General features: G+C 40.1%; 3 protein-coding genes across 4 annotated transcripts; 1 reads left to right on the top strand and 2 right to left on the bottom strand.

The window, feature by feature from the left end:
* Positions 1–56: 56 nt before the first annotated feature.
* Positions 57–9,195, bottom strand: fdft1 (farnesyl-diphosphate farnesyltransferase 1). 2 transcript variants are annotated; one of them, XM_031727583.2, is made up of 8 exons: positions 8,230–9,195; positions 6,445–6,542; positions 4,841–5,024; positions 4,622–4,750; positions 3,722–3,913; positions 1,705–1,881; positions 1,272–1,424; positions 57–1,177 (listed from the first exon to the last, which is right to left on the bottom strand). In XM_031727583.2, exons 1-8 carry the CDS (start codon positions 8,326–8,328, stop codon positions 950–952), a joined length of 1,260 nt encoding a protein of 419 aa, XP_031583443.1. In that variant the 5' UTR covers positions 8,329–9,195; the 3' UTR covers positions 57–949. The 2 variants fall into 2 exon arrangements, with proteins under 2 accessions (XP_031583443.1, XP_031583442.1); XM_031727582.2 differs by lacking the exon at positions 8,230–9,195 and having other exon boundaries at positions 6,445–7,405.
* Positions 9,196–10,256: 1,061 nt separating this feature from the next.
* On the top strand, positions 10,257–19,546 carry LOC120433236. The gene is made up of 5 exons (XM_039599177.1): positions 10,257–10,290; positions 10,756–10,878; positions 11,104–11,171; positions 15,367–15,477; positions 17,339–19,546. Exons 2-5 carry the CDS (start codon positions 10,789–10,791, stop codon positions 17,757–17,759), a joined length of 690 nt encoding a protein of 229 aa, XP_039455111.1. The 5' UTR covers positions 10,257–10,290; positions 10,756–10,788; the 3' UTR covers positions 17,760–19,546.
* Positions 18,381–26,463, bottom strand: gata4 (GATA binding protein 4). The gene is made up of 6 exons (XM_031727581.2): positions 25,714–26,463; positions 21,461–21,627; positions 21,223–21,348; positions 20,715–20,796; positions 20,309–20,463; positions 18,381–20,109 (listed from the first exon to the last, which is right to left on the bottom strand). The coding sequence occupies exons 1-6, from the start codon at positions 26,234–26,236 to the stop codon at positions 19,984–19,986; spliced, it is 1,179 nt and encodes a 392-aa protein (XP_031583441.1). The 5' UTR covers positions 26,237–26,463; the 3' UTR covers positions 18,381–19,983.
* Between the last annotated feature and the right edge of the window lie 1,477 nt (positions 26,464–27,940).

The raw sequence follows: 27,940 nt of genomic DNA, 5'->3' as shown, positions 1-27,940 counted from the left end.
ACACACACACACACTTAAACTCTGCATCAAAACATGAAATCACTCAAAATACTGTATTACAGGATTAATTGTTATTTATTTCTTCAAATATGTACAAATCAAAATGTCACATTACATAGCAATGTTTTTAGCTCTCCTTTGGTTCTGTACAAAGTTACTCTGTGCTAGCCTTTCAACGCACCAAAGCAGTGTTAAGGACACTTAGCTAGCGGTCTCAGTATGCCTTTTTCTTCCCTCTTTTGCTGATGCTAAGAAGGACCTGAAAATACACCCATTTTCCCCTTTTCATCTGTAATAAAAACTACCCTGATATTGCACATAATTGTTTTTCCTTAATTTTAAAAAACACAACGATGAAACAGATTAACACACAGAAAAGGACCGAAAAGGTTCTACGGTGATTGGAAGCCGTTGACATACAGCGGAAACGCTGCAGAGTGCACCAATGTAACTTTTTAGTGTTTCTGCTATAGAAACATAAGTGGAATATGGAGCTAGGTTTGATGTGATATGAGAAAAAAAAAAAAAAAGAAAAAAAAAGAAGACTGAACAAGTGGTGGTGGTGGTGGTTGGTAACCCCCCCCCCAAAAATCCTAATATGTGCAGGATTACACTGAGAACGTTTGTTTTGAATTATTCCAATATGATGAATCATTACAATTCAAACAAACTAAACCAAAAAAAAAACAACAACTGTGGAAGTGTACCATTTATGGCAAATATACCCACACACACCAATGTGTGTATATAATTTATCTAGACACAGGATGGACTGCTACAGATCAAATCATTTAATGACACCAGCCTGCTAACAGAGCCATACTTTAGAGTGTCCATCCTCCTGTAACAGCCACAGTGAATCAGTAAATTCCTCTAGAACCAGACCTTCAGAGGGGGCACGGGGGCTTCTTTAGTATAGAGGCTCAGGAAAGGTGGGGGTTAAATGAGTTCAAGGTCCCTGCATGTCACTGGTGCCCTGGGCCTGTGCCGCTGTAGTGCTGAGGTACTGCCAGCTGAGGGCAGCGAGCACCATAGCAGCAGAAAGGTACATAGGCGACAGGTGGTGGGTCCTGGAGCGGAGGCTGGACTGCGACAGGGCGGACTTTTCGCGGATTACAGCCAGGATGTGCAGCGTCTTTTCCCGAGACGGGTCGGTGAGGGACACCTTGTGTAATATCTGGAGAGAGAGAGATAGAGCACACTCAGTACACCAATATGGTGGAAGCAGTAGAGAGAGACTGAGTTAAAAAAATAAATAATAAATAACCCACCTCCTGGCTGTACTGAGCAATAATTGTCTGCACAGCACTCATATTGGTGGCTTCCATCATGAGAGTGACTGCCTGCCCCTTTCGGATCTTCACCACTCCCTGAAACACCATGGGGTTGTTGTAGCACGTTGACAGTGTAGCTATTGCCATCACCTGGTCAAGAGAGAAATTACAACATGTCTCTCTATTTAAGCACAACATTTTCTATCGTTTATCAGTTACAGAAAAAGTTATTATTAAAACAAAATATTAAAATGTTTCGCAAACTTTAAATGCAAATCAAAATTAAAACATGTTCCAGTAAGACTGTAGGACATGAACAGAATGGTTTGTTTTCTGAGCTCAAAAACAAAAAAAACAAAATGATAATAAAAATAAAAAATGAACATGTTTAAATGTTATGGTTTGGAGGACGCAGTGAAGCAGCGCATACCTGTGGAATGGCACAGAAATTAAAGACGCTCTGGTTGCGCAGCCGGGACAGATAGGCAATAACATCCGGAACGTGATGCAGAGCATCAGTGACCAGCAGGTTGAGACAGGACAGCGCCGACTCCAGCTTCTCAGGCTGGGCCAAATCCTCAAGACGGCCTGCAAACTGGCTCCAAGCCTGCACACAGCATGTAACAGAGATTTTATTTATCTGTACTGGCACCAACCTTGGCTGGATGCTGTTCATTATATTCAGCTTAGAAGCCTTGAGCAAATTTCTTCAAATGTGGTACAAACACTTATCCCACAGACCTGAGAATAAGTTGATTAGAGATTGGTGGCCAGGGTGAAAGCAAGGCCACATGACTGTCCTATTATTGTAAAACTAAGGTTAGAGCTTTACACGCAGGTCTGCTACAACTCATAATGTATGTAGTGAGGACTTTAGGCAACAAAGCCTAACTACTTCTAAATGTGATCTTGTCAGTTGGAAGTCAATATTTGCTATGACTATGATCTTTATCCTTCAACACAGCCTGAACTCTCTTATCAAATCCCTTTAAATAGTCTTCAGGAATAATTCTGCAGGCTTCCTGAGGGACATCTGAAACTCTTCTTTGGAACGTTGACCGCATTTGGTCCATTTTCTGTCAAGACAACCCGACACTACTATAATAATGTTGAGCTCCTGGCTCTGGAGAGGTCAATCCATGGCTGCTGGTGTTGTCTGTGCGTTTTTCTATGCAGGTATGTTTTCAATCTGATGGAATTATGAATGCAGAAAAGTACCATCGATTTACACAATTTCTCCAACACTGCTGGCTGAAATTCAGCCCAAATCTTGGGGGCATGACTTTCATATACCGTTCACCTGCTGTAGATCATTTTTGGAGACCTGCTTCCTCTTCTGCCCTCCACTTGTCCAGTTTACAGTTTTAAGGACACACTACTAAAGATATCCCAAGTTTTCAGCTAATACCTCTTAAAGAATCACTTTGTTGGTACAAAAATACCATTTAAATAGCTGTTAAACTCTGGCATAGACTCAACTAAATAAATGGATGTGCTTTTGCAACAGGCTAGTTACCAAATGGCCAAAGATACATTTTAAAATGGGTTATTTGCCAAGTTGACCATTATTTTCAGACATCCCTTGAATTAGGTGTTTTTTTTCCTCCATAGGTCAGTGTTAAGCAGCTTAACAACAATAACAACAACACAAAATATCCTTTGAAAAAGGTCAAGTGCTGAGGCAAATTGACTGAAAAAGCAGCCAATGTCCAAAGACAAATTCTGAAATACCTACAGAAACCCTGGAGAACTCTCACTCAAGACCAAAAAAAAAAAAAAAAAAAAAAAAAAAAAAAAAAAAAAGGGCAGCTCCTTGGAAGCAAAATATAAAGAAATGATAGGTGCATCAACATTTTTTTTCATAGTACCACATTTTCTGGTGTCACAGTGATCTTAACCTTTGACCAACAACAGAGATTTTCCTGGAGCCCAAGTAAAGGTTTGCACCAAATTCTCAGAAATGTCAGAAAGGCCTTCTGTAGCCAACACAAACAGAAGTTTGTACAACCTGAAAACACTACAAATAGGACCACAGCTGTCACTAGTGTTAAGCATAACTAAATAAAACAAATTAAAAAAAAAAAAAAAGAAGAAGAAGAAAGAAAAAAAAAGACATTACACAGTATAAAGCCCCGCCTGCATAGAAACAAATGTTACAAAGCACATTTTGTATTATGAATATGGCAGATATTGTTAAGTTTTTATGACTGCACCAATGAGTTCAGTTGGAAATAGCATAATTCCTGAAAAATTGCCCCATTCATGTGAACATGGTCACAGCTAGATTAGGAAACCCTGGGCTGACGTATCGAGTTGATAACCTCCTTCGTGCGACTGCTCAGGCCGATTAGGGTAAGCAAACCCAGATAAGTGAAAGATAACTTGGGTATTCTAAACTTGCTTCGCAGTACCGGCCCCTGGTATTAGACAAGAGATTTTGTTTCTACCTCTCGTGGCCAGAAGGCACGTCCCTCTTGTGTGTCCTCTAGATAGTCTCGGATGATGTTAGTCTTTTGGAGAAACAGGCCCATGGAGTTCGCAAGTTCAGTGTCCCGCCCAACTTCAGGGTCCTCCAGCTGAGACGCAGAGAACAGCCGGGACAGGCCAATGCCGACCAGACCGGCAACATAGTGACAATACTGCACAAAAACAGAAAAACAAATCACGGTGCATGACTCAAGGGTAACAAAATCATGGCTTATAATTAAACATTCATATTATGTAATATTGTATATTATGTAATATGATTAAACATATATACACGTTGCTCTGCTGAATCATATAGCTATATGACAAGATTCTTTACATTAAAAATCTCTTTTACAAGAGTGTCCTGGCCAAGAAAGACCACAGTACAATCAGTGGAGTTTTATAAAACAGTAGCACGCACACGCACGCACACTTCCATAAAGCAATTAAGTGCAGACAATAAAAAAAATATATATAAACTTCTGTCTCAATAAATAATGAATAAATTAGCCAAAGCAAAATGGTCTACTGCCATAAATAAAGGAAACATTTAAAATCACCTTCCTTAAGTTCTGGTTGATTCTGCAGCTGATTTAAGAAGTAAGGAGCTGCAAATATGAACGCTACTGAATGCTCCTGAGCTGTACCAGTAAGTCAACAGTTAGTTTGTGGCTTTCAAACCTCTGATAACATCCATTCCATTTTTAATCAGAGTGATGACATTTCCTTCAAAATAAAAGGCTTCTATTTTGCACTGTAATAATTCTTTTGGGTCGTTACTCCAGTAATTTTAGAACTTACTCTTTATGTCCCCCCCAACTCCAAGCAGTCATTTATGTAGTCATTATGGTGCTAGAACAACTAACAGAAGCATTTACCTGGTCCCACTCCTTCATCGATCCCACTTTCTTCTCCAGGAATTCAGCCATTCCCACTCCCATACGGTGGCAGATATCCGAGATGACGTCTCTGTATTCCTGAGCGAGGTTTCTGAATTCCAGCGATATCTGGTTTTAGAGGACAAAGGTTATAGTTACCAATTAGTCACTGCCTTAATTTGCCCAAACCTGGTAAATAACCCTCGAGAACCCACTGACCGTTGGGAAGTCTTCCAGGACCTGACGATCTTTCTCCTGGCTCTCCGTGAAGCACCACTCATCCTGGTACAGGAAGGTGTGGAAGTCATTGAGCATGGGAACCTTCTTGTCCAGAGGAATGGTCATGTCATCCTCCACTGTGTCCAGTGCACGCAGAACCAGGTAGAAAATGCAAACTGCATGTCTGCATCATAAACACATCAAGGAGGATTTACACAATGATAAAGGTAGCAGGTATGTCAAGTGTCTATATGTGAAAAACTCCTTCTGCATGGCTGCATCAAAGAGATTTTTATATTCCTATTAAAACTCCTTAACAATAACCTTTAAATGCAGAAAAAGAAAAGGTACATGGCAGCCTTCACCTCTGCGACCCTGAAAAGCCTGCAATGGAAACTTTAATTAACACCCATTTTATTTATGGCGAATCTTTCAAATACATAGAAATGTGGTTTGATATCACAATTTTATTTAAGATTTGTGTTTGATATCTGGCTCAAAATGAAAGAATTAAACCAGGGTTCATAAAAAGAATGAATGCCTGTCGGTCTGTCTTAGATTACAGGGATATTCCATCCCAAATAATGAATTGGGAAGGTCCTTGGATCAAATCCACCATCTGGCTCGGGTTTGTCTATCTCCATGATCTTCCCGTGCTGTCTTTGCGTGGGTTCTCTCTGGATACTCCAGGTTCCTCCCACAGACCAAAGATGTGCATGTTAGATTAATTTGTGATTCCTATACCCGCCATGGTATTTCACTTCACGTGATGCTGGTAACAACATCACACAGCCAGGACAAAAAAAACAAAACATCTTCCATACAAAAACCTAATATGTACTTTTTGAATGCATGGTCTGTTGTGACTTTTTACTGTAGGTTCACAGAAAACAATCATGTGGCTCCACTCAAAGGAGTTGCAAGCTCCTGACATTAGTTCTAAAACTGTGAATATATATATCTAAAGGAATATAATTAACTAAAACTAAACGTGACCAAACATTTTAGCACCCAAACATTAAAAAAAATAAATAAAAATAATAGAAACTTTTTTCTTTTCTTTTTTTTTTACTTGGAAACCTAAAGCAGAATAAAACTATAGAGAAAATATCCTTAGTTTGAGTACTTGTTACTAAAATTTGTCATCATAACTTGCCTGATGACGCTTTGGTGGTCGTGTTTACTGTACCTCTGGATTTCTACAGTACTGTGGGTCAACTGCTCTCAGATGTTTTCTATTATTTTTGTAATACTCATACTAAATGTAGCCTCCAGCATATGCCCTCCATACAACTATAATTTAAAAGACTAAAACTGACACTGAAACGAATCAAAACTAAACTAAACTAAACTCTAAACGGAATTAATAATACTTCAAAAAATGTAAAAAGTCGACAAAAAAAATAGAAACTTATGAGATAAATCAAAATTAAAATAATTTTTGGATTAAAAAGAGAAGTTTTTTTTCCCTTTTTTTTTTCTTTTTTTTTTTTAAAGGGGGAGTGTTTCGGCCAACACCCTTTGTTTTGCTCGAAAGAAAACAAACCGTGTGCACGCACACACGTGTCCTCACCTGGAGCCAGCTCCAGTAAAGTTTTACTCACCTCAACTCTCCGTCCAGAGCCTGAATCACAGCTGCAAAGCTGCGACTGGTTTGGTTCAGGTACAGGTAGCAGGTCCGCAGACTCTCAGTCATGGACTCCTGACAGGAGAGACAGAGGAAAGCTGTTTGTCGGTAGAAGCCTGCAGGTCTGAAGGCGCTGGAGGGTCGGGCGGCCTCCTGCAGGCCCCTCTCCCCGAGCCTCCACCCGTGCAGGAGAAAGCGTGGAGCGGACCCACAGCCACGCGGAGCCACCGAGAGAGAGCGCTTGAACACGGACAGAGACAGCGGACACTTGCAGCAAGCTCCGGCCATACGAAAAACCGACAGCGAGAACGACCCTGCAGCTATGAAACCACACTATCCATGTTGACGCCACGCCTGTTGAGGAAGCGTGAAACATGAAGTCCATGTAGAGGACACGAGAGGTGAACAACGCTGTGTGGACGACACTGCGTGGAGTTAAATAAGCGCCCCGCGGGTCTTTAAGCACTTTAACCTTGAACCGTGGCTGAGCGTGGCCAGTGCGCAGCGTTTGTAGATCTGCTGTTATGAGCAGGCACACTCCTCCCACCCCTGCCCCAAAAACAACGCCAGCTGAAGTTCACTTTCATAACCTGTTTCCCGCAAGCCAAAAAAGGGGGGAAAAGGTCCGATTTGGTTTCTTTACTGCACTCAAAGCCTTTTTTCGCCAACGGTGAGCAGTGTTTTCTTTTTAAAGAAAGCACGCATTAGCTGCTATTTAGTTGCATCTCCATGCACGCATGCAGCTACATAATGTTGGCTGTGCGCGATAAGCAAACAGCCAGTTGTGGGGTGTCGACTGTGACTTTGTGCAATATAAAGCCTTCATTGCGATAGAAAAACAAACCGTAGCAAGTTTGCATACCCCTCCCCCCGAAAAAAGTAGAACTAATGAAAACTGTATTTTGCTGACATCTGGTGGGAGACAGCGTGAAGGACGGGAAAATTCGTGACCTGCAAGTCTGTGATACTGCAGGAAAAAGATTTTTAAAACAAAAACATGAAACATATATTAAAACAAACGGATAACTCATTCTAACATTAATTTCTCTTTTTGTGTATTTACATCGATTGTGCTCAGACATTACTGCACTTGTGCTGCTTTTGCACAACAATTTGGCTTTTAATATAATCAGATGACAGACTTGAGCTCTAACATTTGACATCTTGTGCAGGTTTGTTCCTCGGGTGCTTTAATCCAAATCTTAAATGAAGAATATCTTTTCTGTGTATATGTGTTTTGTTTAAGTAATGCTGCCAATCCGAGCACGAAGCCTCGTTGACATGGTGCAGCCTGCAGGCTCTCCGGGTCCTGCCTCTGGGTCACATTGGCGTTAAAACAGTGGGATTATCCGTCAAACGCGCGCACAGCATCTCTCCCCACCGGTGAGCCCTCCAAGCTCATTATGTAAGGTAAATCCCAAGTCAATGGTCATCTCTGCTTGTGTGTGTAGACTGTGTGAGCGCAGATCTAATTTAACAAAGTCCAATTAGCTGTCTCTGTTTTTCGGATCGTTGGGAGCAAAACTAAGGACCGTGTTGCTAAGGTTTGAGGTGTAAACTGCCAGATATGAGCTTTTTGTTTTGTTTTGTTTTTTTTTCCCCTCTGCGCAGACTCACTGTGATGATGCTCTGAAAAGAGGAATAGCTATCTGCTTTTTGATCCGCGCAACATCCTTTCTCTGCGTGTGGCTGGCGTGTTAGTATTCAAACGAATCTATAAATTTGAGCTCAGAGTGCGTTTTCGAGTACTCGAGTTACTCACATAATCCAACTTTGGCATGACGGCTCTGCATCCCCCCATCTTAAATTTAAACAGGTTGAATATCTCCTCCGGGTGACCCAGCGACTTCAGGATGTCCATGTTGCTTCAGGTGTTCAGCGGTTACTCTGGCAGACTGACAAGATGTACCCCCATTAGATATTCGCGTCTCTGAGATGCGGCAGCACCACCAACATGAGCGAGGACACGGTTTGCAGCCGGGAGCCTCGTCAGATCAACGGAGCGTCTGATTGGCTGGCGAGTCATGGGCTTAGAGGTTAGCGTCCAATGAGTGGTCAGAATGTCTGGTGTGATGCCCCGCCCCGCCCTGGGCTGTCAGTGGAGCCCAGCTGCTGATTGGTCCGTTAGTTAATCAAGAAAGAAACCGTCTGCTCAATGAAATCGTGATAATCCCGGCCAGGTCTGATACCTGTTGACTGTTTATACACAGCAGCACCTTGTATGTTATAATGGAAAAGAATTTTTGACTTCGTTTGTATTCTTTTAATCCTCTGTGACACAACAAGAGTCCGTTCATGAATATTTCAATAGGAAACATAACTAATAACATTTTATTAATCCTGCCAGAGAAAGAACTTTTATTTATGCTACTAGACGCATAATTAGAACACATGGATTCAAACGAGGTGAAACGAAATTTGCACTCAGGTCCAGGTCAAAGCCAACAAGAATAAGAGCCCAACACAAGCAATATTTATATAAAAGCACTGAAAAAAAAAAGATAAATTATATTGTAGCAATTTTACCAGAAATTGTCAAACAGCACCAGTCTAGTGGTTCGGGGAGGGGTACAAACAATGTGTGTTTGCCCCAGCGCCGTAGCTCCGCAAACGCACATAACGCACACTGCGTAGGGCACCAAATGGCCGGTAGGGCACCAAAAAAATCAGGGTCGTAAAAAAAAAAAAAAGTAAACCATATTAATACTATAAATATCATATGCATTAATATGGTTAAACAATACAAAAGCAACATAAAACAATTTTCCCGAGAAAAGGGGTGAATCTGCTTTGTGCCCTGTCTCCAGTCTCCTCCTGGTGCCCCCACACCCCAGTGGTCTGTTCTATAATGCCTCAATTCGGTATTGGTAAACACCTGTTTGAACATGGCCTCGAAACGGCAACAGGAGTCGGGAGCGGAGAAAAGAAAGAAGAAGAGGAAGCGTGATGAAACTCAGGCGTCGCTTGCCGGTAAGGCAATGTTTAAATAATAACAATAAAAAAGTTCATTATTGTAGCCCTTGCTTGCACGCTCATGTCCGTCAACTCTGTGATAGCTCCTGTTAGCAGTGTTCATACTGTGTTAACAAATGTTGCAAATGATTGATGTTGGGTAGTTTGTTTACGTTGTGGATATGAATATAGAATGGACTACTAAAAGCAACTCATCATGGTCACTCAATTGACGGTTTTCAGATAACGTTAGCAATCGTGAGACTAGCATTTCCCTCCTCAGGTTGCTAGCTGGCTAACGTCATGCATGCTACTGATTAACCTTAACTTTGGGATAGGTCAGTGATGCAGTCAAGTATTATTATCAGATTAGACAAGATTACTTTGTATGTTGCTGCATTTCAGGATATCTATAAAGGCGCATATCTTATTTATGCGGCATAAATAAGATATAGGTTTCATATTACAGTGTAATATGAAACCTATATCTTCAGTAATATAGATTTCCTACTTAGCATTTATATCAAATTATGTACAGCATGTTTATATTGCCATTTGCCATTATGAAAATCTATACATGTAAAATATAGTTAGTAATTTTTAAATGTACCAGTGACTTACTTAATTTATTAGTCTTATAATGCAATTTTTTTCGTGAGGCCTACTGTAGATTCAAAATTGTATTTCTGTAAAATCCCTGAATATTTTCTCTTGTATGCAGGGTCAATGCTTAAATATGTTCAAGGAGGATCTCAAGGACAGGATGAACCATCCAGTAGTAGTGCCATCCCTGGACATCAACCACCAGCCATTGTAGACCCTGCAACAATCCCTAGCCAAGAAGAACAAGAACCATCAACCACCAGTTCAGGTACAGTTCCATACACAAGTACCACTGAGAGTCCTGTCACTGAGAGACTATCAGAAAGTGACACTGTGGAGACATGTGTGCCCCCTTCAACCGATCCTGCTCTTTGGCCAGCTCACATTGTAGATGCTGATCGTGTTGAAATTGTGCGGAGAGGTCCTTTTAATGTCAGCTCTGATTTTAATTTTCCAAAGGGGCCTGAGTATTTATTTGTAACAGTATTTTTAACCTCCTTTAACCTTATTTATTTGTTTAACTGTCATGTTTGTTGTTATTTAATTAAACAAATTCCACTGAGAAATTCAAAAGTATTAATGTTTTTTTTTTTTTAAGTGGCGGGGGGCACCATAAAGCATTTGTGCTTAGGGCACCCAAATGGCTAGCAACGGCCCTGGTTTGCCCTCTGGTGGTGGTGGTCATGGGGAAGATGCAGCCAACATTTACCTGTGCAGCTTTCACCATCCTCAGCAGAGGCTTCTTCAGCTGTCATGCCACACGGAGATGCAGGAGCACAGGACACTCTCCACCACATCCGTAGAATACGTTCAGCCTGAGCTCATGCTCCAGCATCTTAAGAAAACAGAGGCACTGGTGAGTCTTCTTAACCACGAAGGAAGTGTTGTAGCTCCAGTTAAGGTTCTCGGGTACTTTTAAAGCTAGAGATCATTCCCACAGCTGCTCATCCAATGTGCAGGTTGGTTGGGAGTTTCCATCCCTCCTGAAATCCACAATCATCTCCTTCTGTTTTCTTGACACTGATGCAGAGATTGTTATCCCATGCATCAAATCATCAATTGCTTTACCCCCATCTTGCAGTCAGACTCATCATTGCTGGTGATGCATCCCACCACTGTGAAGTTGGAGCATACTGAAGGCAAGGCAAGGCAAGTTTATTTATATAGCACAATTCAACAACAAGGTGATTCAAAGTGCTTTACAGAGACATTAAAAACAAAAACAAATAAAAAGCATGATTTAAAATTGATTAAAACAAACAAACAAACAAACAAAACAGTATATAAAATCAAAAATTAGAACAGTAGATAAAATCAGTAGTAAAATGTAAGTTTTGAAATTTAAGCTTAAAAGTGTGGATTTGGTGCTTTATTCAAATGCAGCTGAGAACAGGTGAGTCTTCAACCTGGATTTAAATAAACTGAGTGTTTCAGCTGATCTGAGGCTTTCTGGGAGTTTGTTCCAGATATAAGGAGCATAAAAGCTGAATGCAGCTTCTCCGTGTCTGGTTCTGACTCTGGGAACTGATAAAAGACCGGATCCAGATGACCTGAGGGATCTGGAAGGTTCATATTGGGTCAGGAGGTCACTGATGTATTTTGGTCCTAAACCATTCAGAGCTTTATAGACCAGCATCAGAACTTTAAAGTCTATCCTCTGACAGACAGGCAGCCAGTGTAAAGACCTCAGAGCTGGACTGATGTGGTCCACTTTTTTGGTCTTAGTGAGGACTCGAGCAGCAGAGTTCTGAATGAGCTGTAGTTGTCGGACTGATTTTTTAGGTAGACCTGTAAAGATGCTGTTACAGTAATCAAGCCTACTAAAGATGAATGCATGGACTAGTTTTTCCAGGTCCTGTTGAGACATCAGATCTTTTATCCTTGAAATATTCTTGAGGTGATAGTAAGCTGATTTTGTTAATGTCTTAATGTGTTTTTCTAAGTTTAGGTCTGCATCCATCACTACACCCAAATTTCTAGCCTGGTTTGTGGTTTTTAGGTGTATAGAACTACTACTGCGAATACAAAAATTGGACAAGGAAGCTGTCAGAAGATAAAAAATCTAAATCCAACATTGCATTCCTGTTGAAAATATATTTCCCTGACAATTAAGTGACGTGCTTGTAAGGTCATTTGCTCCTTTGCGGCTAACGAAGGCCGCAAAGTCCGTGCTAATCTGAACCGATTCATTGCCAAGTAGATCATCAACAGTTCAACAGAGGACACCTAATGGCCAAAGTCAAAACACAGTGAGCACACAGCCAAGTGTTTCTCTGCTCCTTTTTTAATTTAATTTTTTTACATTTTCCCCTCATTTATAGCCTTCGTCTACAAACTAGACATATACAATGTATGTAAATAATATATATTGTTGTGCATATTTACAGCTAGCTGCCGAATGGCTTTCGGGCTAACCAAAAATTTTTTAAAGCCAAAATGAAACCAAAGAGAATCAAGCCCCCTCCCCCCCAAAAAATCATTTGGCTAGATGATATAAACAGGTATTTGTCAGTGACCACAACAACACCATCTAACCTCACTTAGCTTGTTTGTGTATGTGTGAGAAGTTGTTTCCTGATGCTTTAAAATCCCCAGCTCACTCTGTAACACATGCTCTGCCTAATTGTTTTATATGTTAGTGCATCCCTCTGCATCAGTGTGAGCTGTAACTGGTGTGTTCCAAGTTTTCAATGTTGCACCTGCAGATTTTACATGCTTTGAAAACTAAGGCTCAGACAAGGTTGTCTGTCAGTCCCACACTTAACGTTCAACTGATTTGCTCTGTACCATTAAATGTTCATAAGTATTAGGACAAAAACTTATCGCTGTTATTATTTTCAGTAATTATATTGTGCAAAGTTTAAAATAAGTCCTTTACATTCAATATCTGTGCATGAACACTTTTTAAAGTTTACTCTATGTTGGATCTAAACCCTCCATGCTAGCAGTGAAGGCCCGTTTCACTTCTAGCACCCTCAGAGGGGTTTTATTAATATCGGAAAATAGTTTGAAGTGATTTGACTGAAAACACTAATGCAATGCTGGACAGTGCGGAGGAAGTTGAGAAATCGACACATCAGTCTGCAGTTTGGGGAACTCAATGAGCGGAAGAAAAACCAGAGGGCTGTGCGCTGTGTAGACCACAAGAGGAACACACAAATTTCTCAGTGTTGCAGTGCTCACACAAGGGCCAGAGTCTCTTTGTCTATGACAGAATAATTCAGATGGTATGAATTAAATCCCCTACATGACCAGAATGATGTAGAAAGGTGTCAGCTGAGCTAATTGTAGGCTCAACTGAATACCGACTTATCCAAAATGTGCCATGTATGGAGGAGCAAAATCTCCAGGCAAGCCAAAAATGTCTGAATATTATTACCAATATTAATCCCACCGGCCCTACCTCTGCTGTGTTCCAGAGTGTAAAGAAATGGAGCAACCACTGATGTTTATGGTTACTTCCTCTTTGCAAAACTGGAAAACTGCTGGAGTGTGACACAAAATAAGTGGGTTTAACACTTTCTGAGGGAGATGTCACCTGTATGGGTGGACAGTGGGGCCTATATATGGACTGGGACCATAGTTTCTCTTGCTTTCTAAAAATTTCTTGAGAGAACAATCAATTCATTACATGTAGAACCATATTACAAGACAAGATATGCAGTCAGTGTGAGAGGAATTTAATTTAATGTGAAAAATGTACAACAAGACAAACAGCTTTTGTAGCCATATTACCCAGTTACCTGTGATTTGAGTTTTTGTATGTCATACTTGCACTGTTCTTGTCTTGTTCTACTTGCATAATGTGTATGTGTCCGCTGTGCAGTCTGGCACCTCTGGCTGTGGCAACATGCACCATATGAGTTTACTAACCTTGATGATCTAAGACAGAACCAGGAAAGGACTTTTCACTTTACTCACTCTCTTCCTCGATTTTTTTAAGCTTTGGATTTTGCACAAAATGCTTTCTTCCATTAAACTCAGAAGCCTCAAAACTAACAAGTTGTATGAGCGGCCTGATACCTGAGTACTAAGAGTGAAGGCCAAAATCTATCAGCAAAGAAAAGAAAGAAAAAATCCCTCCAAAATTAAATGAATAATGCTCTTGACAGGCACTCAAGATGATCATATTTCCCCAGTCTTGGCTCATTTACACTGGCTTCCAGTACGTTGTTGGTTGTAGAATTGATTTTAAGATTTTATTGCTTGTTTTTGAATCTCTAAATGAATTAGCTCCGTCATACCTCTCTGATCTGTTTACTAAAAATACTCCTAATAGAACTCTCATGTCAGCTGATAAGTTTAGTTGTCCCTAGAAGCGGGCTAAAAAACAGAGGAGATCGGGCCTTTGCGATTGCTACGCCCAAACTTTGGAACAGTCTGCCTCTTGAAATTAGGATCTCTCCAACACTTGACATTTTTAAAACCTGTTTGAAAACACATTTTTACTCTCTAGCTTTTAATTGTGACTGAGTTTTGTTTTGTTCTTTGTGTGTGTTTGATCTACTTTTTACTTTTTTACTATGTACAGCACTTTACCTGTGTTGTTTTTAAATGTGCTTATAAATAAATTGATTGATTGATTGAATATTTTTTTTTTAAAAAAAGTCTTCTGAAACACACATAAACGAGCACATATGCAAATTAGTTCTAAAAAATCAAGTTGCCAAGACAAGTTGCCTGTACTTGCTTACTTCCGTCAACTGAAACCACAGGAAGGAAAACACCTAGAAGAAAGATTAAAACTACAAATACAAAATATGTCAGCGTTATTTAAAATTACAGAGTGAAAAGCACCACACAGCTGTTTTAACTGAAATATATCATACATGGGAGCAGACTTCATCTAGAACTCTGTCCTTTTATGAGGAAAGACTCCTGAGGGCTGATATTTAATAAAAGAGGCAGCTCTTCAGCAGTGTTTATGTAATAGCCACAAAGGCCTGAGTATTACTTGAAGGAGGAGCTACGTACTGACAAATGACAGTGGGTGAAAAAATGTAGTGCAACAGATCAGGTTATGGGGCTTTATCTATCTGGAGATCCTAAATTAAGACAGACCCTGGCAAAGCAGGGTTATACGTTTGGCCGAGGTGAGAAGACTGGATGGATTTTCCCATGTGAGTAAACTCTGAAAAAACACTGAAACAAAACCTAAAGGGGAGGATGGTAGTATATCACGTGTGACTAAGGTTGGCTTTAGACTCTACGCTGAAATATCTGTTTAGTTCTTCAGTCTTCCAGATGCTCAGTGTGAGGGGCAGTGATTTCCTCAACAGTATTCATCAGATTCCTTGTGCACTACTTTCTGGCAATATGTATCTGATTGCATGCTTTCATCCAGGTTTAGGCTGAAGCGGCCTCTGTTTGATGGATATGAAGAGCGGCCTTGGTTTTGTAAGAAGAAATGTTTGGCCAGCCTGAGAACTCTGTGGCACAGACAACAGAGGGAAAGGTCAGTCTCCACAGCCTGTAAGGCTGAAGCAATACTGACTGAAGAAGAGCTGCATTAACACTGGCTGCACAATGTGAAATAGTTTCCACAAACATGTGTTGTAACAAGACAATCACAAATTGTTCTGTGAATTTGTTTTGTTTTAGGCAATAGTGAACCAAATGTAGTTACACAAGTAGTTCAATAATATGTTACCTGCGGGAAATGAAGAGTTATTGAGTCAAGTAGTGTCTGTTTAGTTAACTACTAAATCTATATATAAAAAAGAAGAAATGTGACCACATAATACAGGTCGGTTTATCCAACAATATCAGCTATAGCTGGTACAGTTTGATAAAAACGTATCCATTTTCAGTCAGAGACAATGGGCTTGATCATGAGCTGCCTTAATTTTCATAGTGTAGATTCAACAATGTGTTGGAAACATTCTTCAGAGATTTTGGTCTGTATCACACAGTTCTTGCAGATTTGTTGGCTGAACATTTAAAATCGGAATTTCCTGCTCCATCACAGCCCAAAGGTGCTCTACATTTAGACCATTTGAGTGCAGTGAACTCAGTGAACTGTCATGTTGATGAACTGTGTTGTGACATGGTGTGTTATCCTGCTGGAAGCAGCCATCAACAGATTAGTACACTGTGGGCTAAAAGGGATGGTAATGGTCAACAACAAAATTCAGGCAGTCTGTGACTTTTAAATGTTACTAAATTGGTACTAAGGGGCCTAAAGTGTGCCAGTAAAATATTCGCCCACACCATCAGCACTACCCTGAACCACTGATACAAGGGACGAGTGATCCATGTGTCCGTGTAGTCCGGAATTCTTATCCTACTATCTGAATGTTGCAGCAGAAACGGAGAGTCCGCAGACCAGGCAACATGTTTCCAATCTTCTGTTGTGCAGTTTCGGTGAGCAGGTGTGAAATGTGGCCTCGGTTTCTTGTTCTTAGCAGACAGGAGTGACACCTGGTGTGGTCTTCTGCTGCTGATGAAGCCCATCTGTGTCAAGGTGCTGTGCATTCAAGGATGCACTTCTGCATATGCTGGTTGTAGCAATCACTTATATGATTTACTGTTGCCTTCCTATCAACTCAGCGCAGTCTGGCCATTCTCCTCTGACCTCTGACATCAACAAGACATTTTCACACAACTATTTTCTCCTTTTCTGACTGTTGACTGTAAACATTAGAGATTTTTGTGTGGGAAAATCCCAGCAGCACTTTCCAAAATATTCAGCTGACCTCTTTTGGCACCAACAACCATCTCATGTCCCTGAACCAGGTCACTTAAATCACCTTTCTTTGCCATTCTGATTCTCAGCTTGAACTTCAGCATGTCATCTCAACCATGTCTACATGTCTAAATACTGAGTTGCTGCCATGTGCTTGGCTGACTGGATATTAGTGGTGGGAGCATTTAACAAGCGTACCTAATGAAGTGGTGGTGAATTTAGTACTTTAACTACTTCTAGTCTGGCATAATTAATCATTTTTAATATAGTTTTCTAAACATAAATTTTAGGTTAGAAAAGTTATTTTTATTGTTATGTATTATTTGTTATTATCGTGTTATTATTAGTATTTATTTATTTATTTATTAGAGTTTAGGACATTTAACTTTAATAAGTTAACTGTTTGTTTTAATTGAGCCCCTGTCTGGGGCAAATATGTGGGCTAGGTCATAAATGGACTTGCTTCACTAAGAAATCATCACAGCAAGTGTCCAACAAGTTTTAGCTCTTCATCAGTACCACCCACAGCTCCCATAAAACTACAGATATCCTTAAAAGAACCAAGGTTTAACATGGTCATTGTCCGGCTTTTGTGTGGAATTCATTAATAATGGATATATTTGCATCGCAGGACAAGCTGTGGTGACCCTTGGATACGTGAAGCCTGTGCAACTAGAAGGACCAATCTCCTCTCTGAGCTGACATCATCCTGGGCTAACACACAGCACTCTGGGATGAAAGTTTTGGAGTATCTCAAATTCAATCAAGCCACAAGCCTCGTTATCAGCCAAACCCAGGAACTTCTGGAGTCAGAGAGTTTCTCTGAAGATGTAAAGGTCTACATCTTCACCGTGAACAGCCCATGTTTGGCAAGATATGCCATCCGGTGCATGCTGAACCTGGTTCATAAGGCTCTGGAGTGGTGGAATGCATTTGGAGTGAAGACTCATATTGGTGATATGAAGTGCTGGGGCTTTAAAGGAATCAGAGAAAATCTGTTTCAGGGTGTTAACTACAAACAGGTGGAATGCGTAAATCAAACTGTGGACTAGGAGAGTTATTTTAAAGCAGCTGAAATGAGCACCGATCTTAATCTTTTGTGTGAAACTATGTTTTCTCTTCTTAAGTGCTTGCTGAGGCCTCAACAAGAAAACAGCCACTTTGCAGCCACCATGCAGAAGCAGGACAGGAAGACTTATTTTAAAAGCATGCATTCTATATTTGAAAGCAAACCAGCGCATGAGAAAAAAAAAAATCCTGATGCAGAAGGTGAACGCACTGATCGACTCTGCAGAAGTTCTGCTTTCGATGAGCACCGAAAGTCTCCAGGAATATTTAGAAAGAGGGCATGTTTTAGCACTTGGTTACACCTTTAGCTCACAAGCGTGTGATGCTGGCCTCGAGGATATAATGAGACTTAAGTTTCAGCAGTGTTGGAGGGACTTGGTACAGGACAAGTGTGCAGCAGTCATCAGAGAAAAGTTGACTGAGGACATTAACCACTGTGCCCTTCAGCTTTTTGTCAAAAACACCGTGAAGATCACAGAGCACTTTTTACAATTTGGGAAATTAAGAGGATTCAAAGGCTCCGTGTGCTTTTGAGAGGAAAATGAAGTTATTGTAAGACACTGGCATTAGAAACAGAATGAATTCCACCACCTTTGCACAATGCATACCGTTTGCATTATGTCAAAATGCTGTGTCTTTATTAGTGTCTTTGTCTACAATATGTCACAGATCGTACTGGAGTGGAGTTTTTACATAGAAGCAGTAGCAATATCCTACATTTACAATGGTTGCCTCCATGCTTTTAGAAAGCAAATTGAAGTAATGCTAACATACTGTACAGTTAATCCTTTATACAGCTTATCAGTCAGTCATTATATAGTAGATGGTAATCCGATGATGACGGTGATGATTATGATGTGGTTGAGCGCTAAACCTTTTAATTAAAGTCCAGTGGTTGCATGCCTGTGCATCTGTCAGCAGGGGGAGCTATGTGACCTCCACATCACAATCATCACGTGCACTCTTCCTGCGCAGGTAGTTTATCATGTGTTGTAAGAGATGCCAATACTGACGTGTATTTTTCATACTTTGAATGGAAGAAAGTGATAAGGAGCTGTTCTTATTGCACTGAGTAGTAGATCGTGTAGCGATCGGATAACTGGCACTGGGGAGTGATGGATCCCATAAAGTAAGTTTAAGTAATTCAAAGGTTAGATGTGCTAATTACACACTTGCCTTTTAACTGCAGATTCTTGTCAGCAGAAATAGAAGATGTGCCAATGACAAAACTTAAGAGGGACATACTGTTGTGCAGGATGGCCCACTGTCGTGGATCCCTGGGACACTCTATATAACCTGTTTTATATTTGCTTTACTTTCTATTGCAGTTCGAAAAGAGTATAACAGATCCCTCATAGTTTCAGTTTGCTGAATTTAACCAGCATACAAGCAGTGAATAGTTTGCATCTGCTGCAATCTTATTACATTACAACTGAACTACAAAAAACTACTCGTTTAATTAAACCTGCAAACCCGAAAAAGCACTGTGCTTTCCCAAAAACAGTGTGCCAGTTTCTTTGGATGAACCTAAGGGAAGATTTTATCCCACACAGTTAAAAAAAAAAAATCAAAGCTTTAAGCACCATGAGGAAAACTGTGTGGAAAGTCTATTGTTGAATTGCCTTGATACAACCAGTGGAACGTGATCAACTCTACTATATTTCTGGTTCTTTTATATACATGTATCTGAGCTGGCCTTTAAATACACTTTCTGTAAACCTGGTGGTGCAACTTTTTACATTAAGTTTAAAAATTGTGATTTTTTTAAACATTTTTTGTGTGTTTTAATTTTTTTCCTTTTTGGCGAAATATCCACAATCATATGCAAATCAAGAAAATATGTAAAAAAAAATTTAAATGACTATAATTATTATTGTCATGTATTATGTTACAGTATTTATCTTGCGGAGAGGGTGACGAAAAGTTTTCTGTCGTGTTACTGAGTGAATCTAGTCACTGCTCTTCTTTCAGATTTCTATAACAAAGTCCATTCACGTCCTTGTTTGCTCTGAGTTCACACACAGTGTGTGTGCAGCACTGTAAGGCCTCGTTTCTTCTGTAGTAGCTCCCAGATTTCTGTTCCTGCACTGACAACGCTGCACAGCGGGCAGGAAACGGCGGGGTGGTCTGAACCCAGAGTCTGTCAGGAGAGTTTAATAGGTATTCTGTGGTTAGGTAGGTTTTTGAGATGTTGGGTTGTAGGTTTTTCTAAGCCAGAATTAGGCTGTTCCAGGGTTCAGCTTTGGAGCCAGAGGACCCGTTGTGCCCCCCAGGGGACATCTTGAGAGGAATGGGGCCTCCTTGAGTTGCCATGTAGGCTGGCAGGGCAGAAATCTGGAGAGATAATGGAGAAGGTAATGAGAAGTGGAATTTTTGGCATCTTTCTGTTCACTTCCCACTACCTCCCTACCTCTGAGTGACACATGATTAGGGAGGCATTGATTTTTACAGTAATGTCTAACAAAAATCAGAGTTTATCGTAAATTTCTTGAACGTAAATTTCCTTCGAGATTTCGCCATCGAGGTGTCTCACCTGTGCATGTGAGCTGTGATGTGTGTACAAGCTGTGATTTTCTGGCTCTGTCTTTATCTGGCGAGTCTCCTCTGCAGTGGTGGAGGTGGTGGAGGTGGTGGAGGAGCGGGGAGTGCTGCTGGGTGTAACTGGAGCCCCCTCGTTGCCTGGTGTCCCTGCAGGGTACAGCACAGGTGAGGTTACAGATGTTGTACACATGACCTTGATACATAAACCCGTATGACATTTGCACTGAAAAATCTAAAAATGTTTATTTCTTCAGTTTGAAAGTACAAAGGACAACAGGTGACAGGAGAAAATTATCACTCTAATTTAGAACACAGGGGAGAAAGGATATTTACGGCTCTGCTCCTGCTTGCCCCTAAATATAAACACAAATATAATCAAGTGTGTTTTTGAAGCCCACCAGTTTGGGATTTATTGAGGTTCTTAGGTTTGCGTTTGCGGGTCTGGATCCCCTCTTTCTTCATAGCCAAAGGTCGAGGGACCTGTCGAGACACAAAGACAAAGAAAGAACCTTAAAGAAAATGCAGGCTGTATTAAAATACATTTAACAATCCTAAAGGCTGGAAAACTGCTTTTAAGGCGAGCCTTGATCACTGACTTGATGCAATTTCTTAGTCTCTTTTCATTTAGATGTTCTGCATGAATTTTTATTTTTCAAACCATCATATGTGGAAGTTTAAGACAAAGTTAGAGAGGCAAAGCTGAGATGGTTTGGACATGTGTAGAGGAGGGATAGTGGAGCTGCCAGGCAAGAGGAAAAGAGGAAGACCACAGAAGAAGTGTGACAGAAGAGGATACAGGGATAGGTTGAGATGGATGCAGATGATTGGCTGGGGCGACCCCTAAAGGGAGCACCCGAAAGAAGAAGAAGAAGAGGGCAAGAGTTCTCCCATTGTTCTCTCTCTTACCCCGTGGAGTTTCATGTAGAGCCCACAGGCGTTGCAGACCGGCTCTCCCTCTGCGTTTCGTCGCCACAGGGTGGTGGTGGTGGTGTGACAGTTGGTGCAGGACAGGCCCACCCTCCTCGAGGCAGACTGCCGCAGATAAAACATGTCGGTCGTCAGTGGAGTGACATTTAGCAAAGAGATGAAAGCATCTGTTTTACAGCACTTGCTAAAGAAGAAGATGAAATCTTGTGTGACCCACCAGCCGTCTCTGGGGTTTGATAAGAGGTCTGTTGATGCCGTTCATCTTATGGTACAGCCCGCAGGCGTTACACAGGTAGTGACCGGTACCGTCTCGCCTCCAGAGGGGGGTTGACATCGCTCCGCAGTTCACGCACTCTCGGCCCTCAGCAAAGTCATCAAATAAATCTGATAAGAGATGACAAATATAAAACACAATAAGCCAAAAATCTGCAAGTTCTTTTTCTTGAGATGGGCCCGCTGGTCATTTCTAACCTTTTCCAAGTAAAATACAAAATATGAGTGTACTGTATGATCTGAAGTAACACTCAAACATTACTGGAACAGTTATTCTATAACACTTCTTAAAGAAATTAACCTCCAGCCGCTCTGATACCACAAACATAAATCCATTGCTTTCCTGTGCATTCAGACCCTGACAGTGATCAAGCAGTGCAGTGGCATTCATGCACCAGCAGGAGGTGCAGGCTGGATCCACTCAGGGGCCCACACAACCGCAACCTGGAATCCTTCCTTATCTCGCAACCCCCCCATGAGATAAAAGTTGGCTGGAAATAAAGATGGAATAGAGCTCAGTCCTACTGAAATGTCTATCATACCTCTTTCTCCTTTTATTTCTCACTTAGCGTGACATCTGATAAATGTGATAAATGTAATCTTCACTCTCTCATCTGGCACATAACAAAGTGTCTCCCAAGAACCTCTTAACTATTTGGGATAGGAGACATCAATCTTTGGAGTAGAGGTAAGAACACTACTAGTCCTTCTTCATATTTCAGCAATGCCACCACCAGCACGAGCTGTAATCTAAAATACGTGTCAGGTCTGAGAGCACCTTGATAAACAGCAGAAAACAGCAACGTATCAACTGTGGACGTCCCGTTCAAATCCTAATGTGTTTTAATCACACACACTTCGCTGTGCATAATTGCTCTTCTTCAGATAGCGTAAATCTGGCCCACATGTGTTCCTCCCTCGACGCGCTGTGCAACCGGACAGGCAGTTGTACACATGCAGGCCTCCTCAAGGCTGAGAGCCAAACAGACACGGCAGGGCGAGCTAACCTTGAGCGAGGCAGCAATTGTAGCCAACACAACGCAGCAACAGGAGACAATACACAAAAGAAATATCTAAATGGAAGTTTTCATGCCCACTGTTTAAATGTCAGCGTTTATCATGGTGCGGTTAAAAAACCCAGACACAAACGCTTTAGGAGGCCAGGAGTGAAAATAGAAATACAGAGTGTACATGGTGTCAGCTGTCACAAGGAAAAGGAATAGTCAGCGAGATAATGATTGTATCTGTAAACTCATTTTTAACATTAAAAGATTGAACTTTAATAGAATATTTTATCTGAATATTTTCCTGGGATTTTACACTTTTGCATTTCGGGAAACATAACCAGATTAATTAATCAGATTATCATTTAATTCATAAATCTTTCTGAAATTTCAATGAAACTTCAATTAAGAAAAGTGATTTAACTTAACATGCTGGCAAACACAACGTGATTAGCTACTATAAGAAACAATAATAATTATAATAATGTACTGCTGTAAATTAACAGTTCAATTTTCAGTGAAAGAATGTAGGAATTGTACTAAAGTACATACTGTACTAAGTATTCCACTAAAGTTTTCTGATTTAAATTCTGATTTGAAAGTTTGTTGGGGGTGGGGGGGGGGGGTTGACATAAAATGTGAAAAAAATGAGGTCAGCATGTGAAATAGGACACATTGTTACACATTACCCAACAACACTGTTTAAATGGCCCCATAAGTGAAAGAATGAAAAGAGTAAACATGCCTGAATGCAACATAATAAAATATTTGTATTAAAATATCACATCTTTCAGGGTTTATTTTTGATACCTTATGTAAGCCTTCAATTTGTTCTTTTTTTTACCTTGTATTTCTTGCTTTACCTAGTAAAATACATTTTATTATATTAATATTAATATTTTATTAACTCATATGAATTATTACCATTTAACCTGATTTTAGAGGTACTTTTTCAGATTTTACTTTAATAGAATGTGCGTATTTTTTTCCCATTTTGTTCATACAAATTCCATCCAAACTGCTTTCATGACTTCCAGGAATTTATCAGAGTCATAACATAGATATTAGAATCTCAAATACTGATGAATTATGCTGTCCTTTAGTTGAAAAGTTATCCCTCCCCCTCAATCTAATTAAACTTGAGCAACGGATTATTCAGTTTAAGCATAAATAAATCCATGCATTGTATCCCACACTTAATAAATGCCAATATTGTTTTCTACAATCAACATATGTATGTTTTGCAATTTTAACATGAACATGATAGCTTTGCTCAAAAGACAAAACTAAAGTGAATTTAGTTGTTCTGTTTGAAGATCAAAACTGATTTTAGTTTCTAGTTGAGTGCCCTCACATGCATTCAAGCTAAATGTCACTGAGCATTTCTGTGAGTTGATTATTGAATGAATTCTGATTAGATTTTATTTCCTCTTTTCCATCTTTACGGAACAGATGAGGGAGTTTCCCTTTCCCCAGAACAATGAGCTTTCGGCACCCGGCTGAAAGCCTCTTAATCAAACACAGAGACTTGATTGAATTTGTTGAGATTACACAACAGTGAGGTGTTACTGAAAATGCTTGTAAACCAAATCAGTGAGTGAACACAGGGCTCTTTGTGATGAGTGTGATTGTAATAAGATGAAGAGCTCAGTTTGGATCGATGCTGCTATCTCTCTTTTTTTAGAGATAATTTGAGAGATGCTTTTTTTTCTTTCTCCATGAAACTGTTGAGGGTCGGGGGGTGGGGAGGGGGGATGTGGCAGATGGAAACTGTACATGATATTTAGAAATGAGGAAGTAATGAGCTGTTAATCAGCTGTGAATAATAACTGATGCAGTGAAGAATGAGCGATAATGACTGGTTACTTTTGAGGATACTGAACTGGAAAAGTGGGCAGCTGTGTACATTTGAAATAAAAGATTTTGCCCACCATCACTCTGCAAAAGTTAAGAAACTTTAGATGAGGGGGGGGGGGGGACAGCTTAAACAAACACAGTGCTGATTGGTGATGTAGACTATGCAAGACGTGAGCCACGGAAAATCTGACAGCCTAAGCAAAATGAATGTGTTGTGAAATCTCCGTCATCCATATGGTTCAGAGTACACTGCAGGCTGCAGCTACAGGCTAAAATCACATCCAGCACATAAAGGTCAGATATTAGATTAATCTGTTCACCTTAAAGTCACTTCTAACATGTCTTCTTTAATAATAATTTTTTTAAAAAACACACACACATATATATGTATATGTATAAAGAATCATAAAGGACTTCTTTAATAAATGATTGATGATCAGTGACGCATGCATGGATGAGATTCCCAGCAAATAAAATCTGGCCTGATCCAAAAGGCCACAGTCAAACACAGCTCATAAACCACAAACAGTGTTATCAATTCCACTTGTGTTAAATATTAATTTCAATCTTACCAATAATATTGCTCAGATTCATTCATAACTAATAGATAGCATGTTTTTTATATGTTGTTTATGTTAAACTGTTGTAAGTCTAACTTTGGATGTTTGGATTGAGCCTGATGAGTATATATATTTATATATATATGGATGTAGGGATGTGTGTCACACATTTTTAGTTGGCTTATAAAAACTTATTATTAATTTTGTTGAATAATTATAGATATAAAACTGTGTGGATTTGCAAGTGAGGCTGTTTTTCCCTGTTCTTCAAGCCTAAATCTCAATTTAGGTTGTGTGAAAATGTTCATTTGTGAACAGCATAAATGTAAAAACGTGAACTTTTATAAGATTGTCCTGAAGTCTTTTTAGTCATTTTATATCTCTATAAACTACCAGAAATTGTACGTTAAATGTGTAAATATGAGTAAAAATATATATTCTTATTCATGGTGTTAATGTTTTAAAATTCATTTATCCCTTATTTAATATCACAATCAGCTCTTTTACAACAGCGTAAAAGTAACAAAATATTACTTTAAACGCATTTTATTTTCCTCTTAATGGAGCCAAAATTGATGTTGACCATTATTAATTAATGCACGTTTTTATATATATTTTTTAGTTTCGCCAATTAACTCTTATTAATTCCACTTTTTTATCTCTAATTTAAACAAATAATTGTGTTGCTTCTTTTTTAATCTATTTCATTTGTGCGTTTTTCCTTCTTAAAATATTGAAACACTGTATTTGTGTACACGTGTATTTAATTTTCTCACCTATGTTGGGGTGTCTTGCTGTCCCAGGAGGAGCGCCAGCTTGGAGACCGTGGAGGACCGGACTGTCGAAGGGGGACGCCGGCCACGTTCCGCCCACGTTAGGGCTCATGTAGGCCGAATAAGGGCTGTGATACGACCCGCTCAGACCGCGAGCGCTGTAGTGATCCCTACCGTTAGCGGAGATGTTCAGCGGGCTTGTGTAAGAAACTGCCGTCTCCCGGGCCGTGGCCACCCCGGAGGACAGAGGCGGGCTGGTGGAGAAGGTGAAGCGCGGAGACACCGGGGAGTGGTTGTATGAGGGCACCGAGTCTGCGCCCGGCTGTGCCCACGCAGAGTGGCTCGACGCCGGGCTGCTCTGCTGCGACGCACCGGGCGTCTGAAGGTAAGGAAGCGCAGGAATCATGGGGGTGACGACCCGGGTGGTGGGGACATAAACCGGAGAGGTGCCCGTCGAGGCGTTGTGAAGAAATCCGGCCTCATAGGAAGAGGGTCCGTGGTTGCTTGTCATTATGCCCTGGTACATATCCTCACCTTGAAGCTGGACATCCGCGTCGGTAGAAGGTATAAAGGCTGTGTGGATGCGGTTACGCGCGGGACTACTGCGTGTTACCGCAAAACATCTGGTTTAAAGCAGCTCGCGCAACTGGCTAAAGTCAGGCTACTTGTTCAGATCTGATCAAGTCAAGCAAAACAGCGCAACACTCAGAGAAGTGAAAATAAACGCATTAGTGGATACACGAGAGAGGAGGAGGAGTGACAGACCCTGTGATCAAGATCCAGCTGTCATTATCTCTCTCTCTCTCTCGCTCTCTCTCTCTCTTTCTCTCTCAACCTTTTTGCCAAAAACAAATCCAAACATTTTTCCTAATGACGTTTCCAAAACTGTACAGTATTATTTCATGGATTCCAGATAGGCCTATCACATGGATTCGGCGAAGGCCGAGCACTTTTTGGGGGGTCTATTTTCTTTCTGACCTATTATCTTTTGTTTAGTGGTGATTTTTTTTTATGTTTCTGGATTTGAATGTTGCATTTTAATTTAATAAAAAACATAAATATAAATAAAGACTTTCAAGTCTCCAAGGGAGTTGGAGACTCGCTGCTACACGCCGATCTTATTGGAGTCGAGCGGTTTCTTTTTCTGTCCTTATCGATTTTAAAACATCGCTATAAAATCATTTTCAGCGCTAGCACAAAATATCCAAATACTTTTTTTATTAAATTAAAACCTGGCTGAACTCATTGAACGCCGATTTTTTATTGCTGTTTTATTATTTATTTTTAGTTTATCTGAAATGAAGAATCGGGAATCTAAAGATCTAAACTTTTTGCTTCTTTTTTTAAATGTTTTTTAAACCTATCAGATTTCAATTCTCAATTTTAGTCTTCTTTTTTGTTCTGTAATTGTTCTGTATGCTTTGATTTATATATTTTATAGGCTATTATTAAATATTTTTTACATATGATAATTTCTCTCTCGCGCTCTCTATACAATAAAATAAACCAAAATAAAATAAAATAAAATAAAAAATAAAGTAAAACTGGAGGCAGAGATGTTGGCGTTATTGTTCTAATAATGTGTTATAATTACGATTAGCAACTTTTTTCTGGTAATTCGAAGCGATCTTTTTTTTTTTTTAAGGTTAATATCCGTTATTTACGACAGTTAAAAGTTCACATGCAGCAGGCTATAACCTGTTGGAGGACGCATATATGTACATAGATGCGGAGGGATATTGCCTGTAAATAAATGAGCTGTGACCTGCAGGGGTCCCACAGGCCATTTATTCATTCGTGTTTTCGTCACAGCACTTCTCCACAGCCAGAAATGTTTTTTCTTTTGTTATGTGTTTTCATATTATTATTATTTTTGTTTTGACAAAATGAAGAATAGCGCTACTTTAGTCGGAAGTGTCCGGCGGCTGTTGTCCTCTCCAGGACAGATTTATACCTGTCATCAACACCAGTAAACCTAAACACACGAGGCCATTTCATTGTGCAGCCACTTCCCACTGACATCCCCTCACTGAATTATGTACTTCTACAGTGTGTGTGTGTGTGTGTGTGTGTTTGAAGAGACCAGGGATACTGCTCTATCATGTGTATTTTAAGCAATTATTAACTGTGGTTATTCATAATAATTCATTATGAATGAACTATTAAAACTATCTGTTTGGTATGCAAATCAGTGCTTATTCTTAGAATTAATTGGACCGACTGTAATGAA

The sequence above is a fragment of the Oreochromis aureus genome, linkage group 15 (genome assembly GCF_013358895.1).
Source record: "Oreochromis aureus strain Israel breed Guangdong linkage group 15, ZZ_aureus, whole genome shotgun sequence".
Classification (NCBI taxonomy): Eukaryota; Metazoa; Chordata; class Actinopteri; order Cichliformes; family Cichlidae; genus Oreochromis; species Oreochromis aureus.
The sequence above is the reverse complement of the archived record's forward strand: the minus strand, read 5'-3'. Positions and strand labels throughout refer to the sequence as shown.